The sequence below is a fragment of the Cydia amplana genome, chromosome 8, assembly GCF_948474715.1.
Source record: "Cydia amplana chromosome 8, ilCydAmpl1.1, whole genome shotgun sequence".
Classification (NCBI taxonomy): Eukaryota; Metazoa; Arthropoda; class Insecta; order Lepidoptera; family Tortricidae; genus Cydia; species Cydia amplana.
The window spans coordinates 5,449,751-5,458,359 of NC_086076.1; the positions used below are offsets into that span (position 1 = coordinate 5,449,751).

An 8,609-nucleotide genomic window follows, 5' to 3' on the forward strand; every position below is an offset into this window, starting at 1 on the left:
AACGATTGGCTCAGAGGGGGTGAGTACACTATAATTGTTACGGGAATCTGAAGATTTGAACCCAAAGGCCTGACAGAGACAAGGACCTGGACGTGGTGATGCAGGGCATCATACAGGCGGGGTGAGTGAACTATAATTGTGACAGGAATCTGAACCCAAAGATTTGTCTGAATATAAAGACAAGTACAGTGTTATGTAGTTGTAATAAAAATATTTCGGATGTCTATTTATTTTTATTATAACTACAAACTAGGAAACCTTTCTGTGTTCGGTTACCGCGATAGTTGTTCATGAATTAAACATTGTGTTTTCGTATAGGTACGGATATAACTAGTTTTGCACAATGTAATTTTATGGACCGAGATCATTCTCTCGATGCTCGTAACGTCGGGATGAATTTTAAATTCATTATACGCGATATAATCCGTTTCAATTGTGTTGCTTTACAAATTGTTTTGTTTTTGCTTAAAAACCTAACACGCAATTTTGATATATACACGGTGCCTTTTGAGTCGTGATCAGTAATATGTTTTTCTAACTCCATAAACAACGAGCAATTTAATGCCCCTACTCTTACTTAAATCAGACAAGATTTTTTTTATTTTTTGTTTATTTTTTGTCATTTATTTTACTTTTGTAAGTGGATTTAGGATATTACAACGTCTTATTAAGATATTTAAATTAGTAAATTGAATCGCCTCTTTGAATCGGAACTGTCATTGACATCAATTTTGGCATTTGTCCCAAATTTACTTAATTTTTCATTTGAAATAAAAGCTGTTTAAATACCACATTGCCACCTGTGAAAGTAAAATAAATGACAAAAAATAAACAAAAAAAAAATCTTGTCTGATTTTAGTAAGAGTAGGGCAGAGCATTAAATTGCTCGTTATTTATTGAGTTAGAAAAACATATTACTGATCACGACTCAAATGGCACTCTGTATAAGTGATTAAAGTACACATCAAATGAAGTTCTAGTATCATTGTGATAGTTATTTTCACAGTTTTAATGCTATATTTTTTTTAAATGTAGATATGAATTAGAAAAGAAGGCAGCCCTAGCGCCGAAGCCCACGACGGCGTACAGGACGGTCCGCACGGCGGACGGCAGCGTCGTGCAGCGGCCGGTCGGCACCGTGCGGCCCATGCAGCACGGCGCGCGCTGGATCCCGGCCGACGTGTGGCGCCGGCAGGGCATGACCGCGCAGGAGATGACGCTGCCGCTGGGTAACTATCACACGCACAGTGCGCTGCAGAAAGAAGGCAGCCCTAGCGCCCAAGGCCACGACGGCGTACAGGACGGTCCGTACGGCGGACGGCAGCGTCGTGCAGCGGCCGGTCGGCACCGTGCGGCCCATGCAGCACGGCGCGCGCTGGATCCCGGCCGACGTGTGGCGCCGGCAGGGCATGACCGCGCAGGAGATGACGCTGCCGCTGGGTAACTATCACATTACAGCGCGCTGCAGAAAGAAGGCAGCCCTAGCGCCCAAGCCCACGACGGCGTACAGGACGGTCCGCACGGCGGACGGTAGCTTCGTGCAGCGGCCGGTCGGCACCGTGCGGCCCATGCAGCACGGCGCGCGCTGGATCCCGGCCGACGTGTGGCGCCGGCAGGGCATGACCGCGCAGGAGATGACGCTGCCGCTGGGTAACTATCACATTACAGCGCGCTGCAGAAAGAAGGCAGCCCTAGCGCCCAAGCCCACGACGGCGTACAGGACGGTCCGCACGGCGGACGGCAGCGTCGTGCAGCGGCCGGTCGGCACCGTGCGGCCCATGCAGCACGGCGCGCGCTGGATCCCGGCCGACGTGTGGCGCCGGCAGGGCATGACCGCGCAGGAGATGACGCTGCCGCTGGGTAACTATCACATTACAGCGCGCTGCAAAAAGAAGGCAGCCCTAGCGCCCAAGCCCACGACGGCGTACAGGACGGTCCGCACGGCGGACGGCAGCGTCGTGCAGCGGCCGGTCGGCACCGTGCGGCCCATGCAGCACGGCGCGCGCTGGATCCCGGCCGACGTGTGGCGCCGGCAGGGCATGACCGCGCAGGAGATGACGCTGCCGCTGGGTAACTATCACACGCACAGCGCGCTGCAAAAAAAATATTTTTTCTACTCCCGTACTTTTATTTGTCATTTAAAGGGTCGTGCACACACCTTTAAAACCCTACCTTATAGTTGTCAAGACAAGTCTTTAGTCTATTCCCCAAAAAAGAATTTGTGCATACACGCAGTGTCTTTTTGGCGATTTTACGATACTTCGTGTAATGACCACTTTAAAAATATTGAATGAAATACAGTGTTGCCAACCTTATTTTAAATGTCATCTCTGATAAATAAGTGAACCATAGACATGTTTTTTTTTAATTTCATTCATTCATTCGTTCTTTTCCCGCCCGTAGCCTCCATTTTTCCTACTTCTTGAATTAAAAATATTTGTTAAATTTACAATTTTATTTCAAAGTAAGTGCTTGGTCGTAGAAAAAGTATTGTATGCAACGTTGTTTAACTAAGTCAAAAATACTCGTGGCGTCTTTATTAACAATTTTCGGCTTCGCCTCAAATTGTTACTCACGCCACTCGCCTTTTTTGACCTCTCTTAAACAACGATTGCATAAAATACTATTATTACATACATAGAATAGAATAGAATATAATTTATTCGTAAGCACACAGACAATACATAATAATTATGAAAGAAAACACAAAATAAGATTAAAGAGCCACGAAATGGCCTCATCTCAGCATGTTGCTGGTGGCTTCCAGCGCTGGTCTTCCGATGAGACCATCAAGTGAGAAGAATCACGGAGGGTAACAGACAAGAAGAAAAAGACATCAAATAACGTACAGTGAACAAAAAGTAAAATAAAAGTTACACAGAAGGAAGATACAACATAACGACTATATTAAATTAAGACTATTTTTTTAATATACATATAAAACAAGCATCGTGCTCGCAACACTGTATTGATCCGGTCCAACCATACCTTGGCTGTACATTACAGCTGCATATGCAGCTAGCGCCAACGGTGGCTACACTAACTAAAAAAGAAAAGGCAATGACAGACCAGACCAATATCGAGCGCATGGTATAATAATATACTCCGCCTGGTACTCTATTCCGAGATTCGCGAATGACCTAACTGGCACTTGCCTACGTCATCATGCTCTTTACAGGTTCTCAAACTTTAAAATGTGGGAGAATTTTAACCAACAGTGAAAATTATTTTAACGGCATTAATTTTAAGTTATTCATGTAGAAACATAGTAAAATAAAACAAATCTATACTGCACTTTTCACTCCTACTCTTACAGTTCCGAATAGAGCAGCCAACCATTTTCGTAACAAAACATTAATTACGAAGCTTACGACGTGAAAAGTTTGGAAAACACTGCGACTGCTGACACTGAGCGAGAAGGGAATAACAATTAACACGCGTTCGACAAGGACGGTCGGTCAGGGACAAAATGGCGGATTGTCAAATGTGAAAGCGCTATCCTGTGTTGCCAGTAGTGTAAATAGAATTACCCGAACGTCTGAAATTTCTTTCGTGAATCGGAAGATATTGCTAATGAATAATTAAAAATGACGTGTTATTGTAAAATTTAAGATAAAATACATATAAATGAAAATTATTAAATTATAAAGAAATAAATTAACTTATTAACCATAGATATAATGTACCCAAGTAACATGTTATGTTGAAATAAAGTGGCAATGTTATTGTGACGTAGGCAAGTGACACTCTGGGAAGAGAAGACCATGTTTTATTAGACCATGATCGAGCGTTCATGAAATCAATTTTATAAGATTAGTTTAACAAGACAGCATCGTAGGATTTGTAGGTAAACGAATACTAACATAACAATACTCTACTGTATGGCGTATTAGGAATAATTAACTCTTGCCAGGCTGAAGGAAACAAGGAACATGGAAAACCAACAGCTATAAACCAATAGCTGTAATGTATTACTAACAATATTGTATGGAATTTTTAATTTTCCGAAATAAAGATATTTTATTTTTTATAAACATGTCTAAAGCCCCGTCTCCATATCGCGCGGCAATAAGCTATCGAACATTGGCTCGCGCGGCAGCCGCGCGCAATGGATACCGAGCTGGCTCGCGAGCCAACTCGATCGTTGGCTCGCTCGAACGCGCCGCGCGACGAACCATTCATTGTCGGTGTTTCGACGCGCGGCAAAGGAATGTTCGCGCGCAGTTGGGACGGATGTGTACATATTTCAGTTGGCTCGCGCGGCCGCATACATAGATAATGAAAAGTGTCGTACTTTAATTAAATTATACGACACTAAACAGTTTCTATGGAACAGTAAATATAGTGATTATCGCAAACGAGTATTTTTCTATTTGGCTATACTTCGTTCCGAATAATTAATTTTTGTGATATAATGTGGTCGATCGTCGGATCGCCTGCCGCGCGCGGCGGCCGCGCTATAGTTTAAGATGGTGCCTAAATTGGCTCGCGAGCCAAAATACAGGTTTGCCACGGTCGAACAATACTCGCGCGGCCGCCGCGCGTAATGGAGACGCGGCTTAAGACATACAATAGATTTACAGAGCCAATTACAGGTTCTCACTTATAAAAATTAAATACAGAAAAAACCAATATAAATACAAATCAGTTACACACACAAGTATCAACAGCACAAGCCGAGGTTAGTGTGTACATCACGCTGCACGACTGCATAGACACATTAGGAACGGAATTCATTCACAAAGTGGCCATGCAGTCCCACCGCCAACTGTACAAAAACTTCACGAAAAACAGCAAAATTACAAATGTACCTATATAGTATAACTTCAATAAGCCGAGCCCAAACCTGCGCTAGAAGCTACAAGAAGCTAGTTATTATTCATTAATAAATTCATAAATTGCCCAGGCAATTTTACGGCTGGGTTGTACACTGCTGAGAATGAGACCCGTGGGCAACGTGCACAGACAGACACATCATTGATCACTCATCAGACATAGGTGCAGCTCAAGGCTATACTGGCAGGGTCGCCATGTGATATTGGGCTTTGAGAGAAAGCACTTAGTTGATAAAGCTAATTATTCATACCTACTAACAATGACACGTGCGTAAGCATGCGTTAAGGATGGGTTTGTGTAGACCAAAATACGTTTTGTAGCAGAAAACTGTTGTCTCGACTAAAAATATTTACAGTTTATAAGATTATTATATGTACTCGTATGTTAGTCTGTAAGGCTGATTTAACTGTTAAGGCGGAGCACACACTACAACTAATTTACTACCATCGTCCCATAAAAAATGTCTAACCTAAAACATTTCTCTTAGACGTGGTAATACCAACCAACTCCGCCGAGAAGACGAACATCGTCCTAAAGGCCGGTCAGCGGGTGATGGTGCTCAAGTCGCCGAAGGGCATCTACATGCAGCTGGAGTCGGGCAAGATCATCGCCATCAAGACCTCGTTCAAGGGTCTGGGGCAGAAGGCGGCTGACAACAAGGATAGCAGCCCTATTGGGAAGAAAAGTAAGTTTAGTGACTGGTTTATCTAATATAATATACAGGGTGTCCCAAGAAGTAGTGATATACTGAAGCTGGGAGGTAGAGGACCTAGAGGGCTATCTGAATCACCCCCATGTATGTTCCGCGATTTTTCGTATTTTCGGAGTTATGATTTTTTTTAATTTTTCACCTATCGCCGAGTACGATGAGATATGTATGTTCACAACTTCAAGGGCGCTTAGAAAAATAAAACATACTGGGTAATTTTATCTTTCTTGGATTTTTTTTTTAATTCCATTCAGATATCTAACGATAGTAAATGTTACCATACTGAATTGGCCTGTCTATCAGCTTAGCACACAAAAAAAATCAAGCATCTACCGCAATAATTCACGTCACCATAAATAAAAATCTCATCGTACTCGGCGATAGGTGAAAAATTAAAAAAAATCATAACTCCGAAAATACGAAAAATCGCGGAACATACATGGGGGTGATTCAGATAGCCCTCTAGGTCCTCTACCTCCCAGCTTCAGTATATCACTACTTCTTGGGACACCCTGTATACAGATGTTTGGGAGGAATGCCTAGAATTTTAACGACGCATTGGTTTCAACCATAGATGGGATTAAATTAATCTAAATAATTACGGTAACCAGGGATCGGAACCGGTTTTTTGCAAAAACTTAGAAATAACCATATTTTTCGAATTATTTTATACTCGAAATGTAGGACTCAGTGTTTTTAGGTTACGACTTCGTATTATTAGATTGCCCAATTAAAAATGAAGTAATTAGCAAATAACGAAAAAATACCGTTTCCGTTTCCATACAAAAAATACCGGTATCCGATCCCTGACGGTAACTATAATTTTTTTTTAAGTTTACTTATTCTGGTATCTGTCAAAAAGAGCGTTTTGTTTTGGGGTTTTGGTACATATTCTTGTTCCGTTAAAATCCTTTGGGTTCTTCCTGAGCACTCTGCGTTTTTCTTATGGAGAGATGTTTGAAGTATTTATACAAGCAATTATCCGCTCGAATTCCCGTCGCGTCACAATTTTCAGAATGACAATACTTTTATGTGGAACGCGTATGCAACAGAACTATTTTATATAAAGCAACATTTTCTAATCATTTATGTTTGTTACAGTCCTAGGCAGCCGTCCAGGCAGCATACCGGGCTCTCTAAAGAATAACTCCGCGATCACAATAACTTCCAAGAGCGGCCCCCGACCTGGCTTCCAGCGGGTCATAACCAGGCCCGCCATAATAGGCCACAACAAGATCACCAGGCCTCTGCTGCCCGGACAGAAGATAGCCGACATCCGGAACCGGCTAGAGATGCGATCCTACGGCACCGTGCGACACAGATTACCTCCGCACCCTGGCCGCATTATTAGACCCAACCTCCCGGGATCACTAAGCATAACAAAAATCAGAAGAGACGCTAAAAGATCTGACAATGAAAATAGCGACTCTAATCCCCCAACTAAGATAGACTCCGACGATGATACTCAAATCCTAGACAGCGACGATGAAGAAACGGAAAAAGCGAAAAAAGCAGATAACGAACAAAAATCAAAGACGCTCGCGGAAAATTCTGAAGACTCAAAATCTTCCACGAGCTCTGAAAACCAAAAGAAAAGTGCCAATACTCAAGAAAAACTTGCAGAACCTATCGTTTTGACTACTGATGAAAAACTGCCTTCGGAGGAGGCTCTAGAAGTCAAAAATTCCGATACTAGTGACTCCCATTTAAGCGATGATTCCAGGACCCGCGTAGATAACTCTCAAACGCCGCCGATGGATAACGTCGAGAGGAAAATTAATTTACTGAAAAACTATAGGCATCAAAGACCCGGCAGTAGACCTCAAACGGAATCTAGCTTGAGTATATTAGAGCGAACGGCCAGCGTGCTGAACAAGGAGGGCATGCCGGACTTCCGGAGGAACCTAGATGATATAACGCAGTCATATTCCCCGGGTAGCGACGAAAAGCCGGGGACTAAGTCGAAGAAGAAAAAGTCTCCCAACAAGGAGGGCGAATCTCAGAGTCAGTTTAATTCCGGGATGTCTCATAGTGTGTCTAGTCTGCTGGGGTCGCCGGGCGTGAAGCGGAGCGACCACAGCGCGGCGCCGGCCCCGGCCGACGGGGGCATGGCTCCGGCCGTGCCGCCGCTGCCGGACGCCAAGCCGCCCCACCAGCCCTATCCCGCACCGGGGCATCCTCCGGAGGCGCCTTACGCGCAATATCCAGGTTCGTATCTATTTAGAAAACTTTACATACTCGTAAGTCAATTTCTTGAAGTTTAAGTTAGGTACCTTAAGGCCCGTCTCCATATTGCGCGGCAAACTATCGAACATTGGCTCGCGAGGCAGCCGCGCGCAATGGATACCGGGCTGCCGCGCGAGCCAACTCGATCAGATCGCGTTGGCTCGCGAGCCAACCCGGTATCCATTGCGCGCGGCTGCCTCGCGAGCCAATGTTCGATAGTTTGCCGCGCAATATGGAGACGGGCCTTAACATAAACGCCTGTTTCACGATTAGGTACTCGCGTGACAAGTATGAACATTATAAATAATCAGTGGCATTTTAGGTTACGGCATGAACTACGGCGCGTACCCCAGCTCGCCGTACTACGGCTACGGCAACTACCCGGCCGGCTACGCGGGCTACGCGCCGCCCGCGCCCGCGCCGGTGCCGCCCTACCCGCCCGCGCCGCCCGACTACCTGCCGCCCAACCCGCAGTGGTAATACCGCTAACGGGCTTCTGACCAGTACAAACTACCCGCAGGTGGTTAGAACACAAGTCCACTCACTTAACGTACCACGTACGGTAAAAGTGCGGTAAATCTTACATCAGTGCGACAAAAGTGTCATTTAACGTGGAGTGTGGTACCTAGGTGTAACGTGTAGTGAAACTGTGGCTAATTGAACAGTGTTGAGGTGACTCGAGATTCTAATCCTAATACTGAGTGATGTAATTTTAGATGTTCTTTTCGAGGAGTGTGAATGTGTATAGGCCGCGGTCCATCGAGGGAGGCTACGACTTATGTTTCAGTTTTATACTTAATGTACTTCGTGCCGCGCTGTGAAATTTTATAAGTCCTTT

At 44.5% G+C, this 8,609-nt stretch overlaps 1 protein-coding gene across 1 annotated transcript in view; it reads left to right on the forward strand.

Moving 5' to 3' along the window:
* Nucleotides 1-8,266, forward strand: part of LOC134650318 (uncharacterized) — a 31,867-nt gene extending 23,601 nt beyond the window's left edge. The window contains exons 20-23 of the mRNA XM_063505279.1: nucleotides 1,036-1,229; nucleotides 5,324-5,521; nucleotides 6,647-7,753; nucleotides 8,094-8,266. Coding sequence (XP_063361349.1) covers nucleotides 1,036-1,229; nucleotides 5,324-5,521; nucleotides 6,647-7,753; nucleotides 8,094-8,251 — 1,657 coding nt within the window. The 3' untranslated portion in view covers nucleotides 8,252-8,266. The remainder of the gene's footprint in view (nucleotides 1-1,035; nucleotides 1,230-5,323; nucleotides 5,522-6,646; nucleotides 7,754-8,093) is intronic.
* The last annotated feature ends 343 nt before the right edge of the window (nucleotides 8,267-8,609 follow it).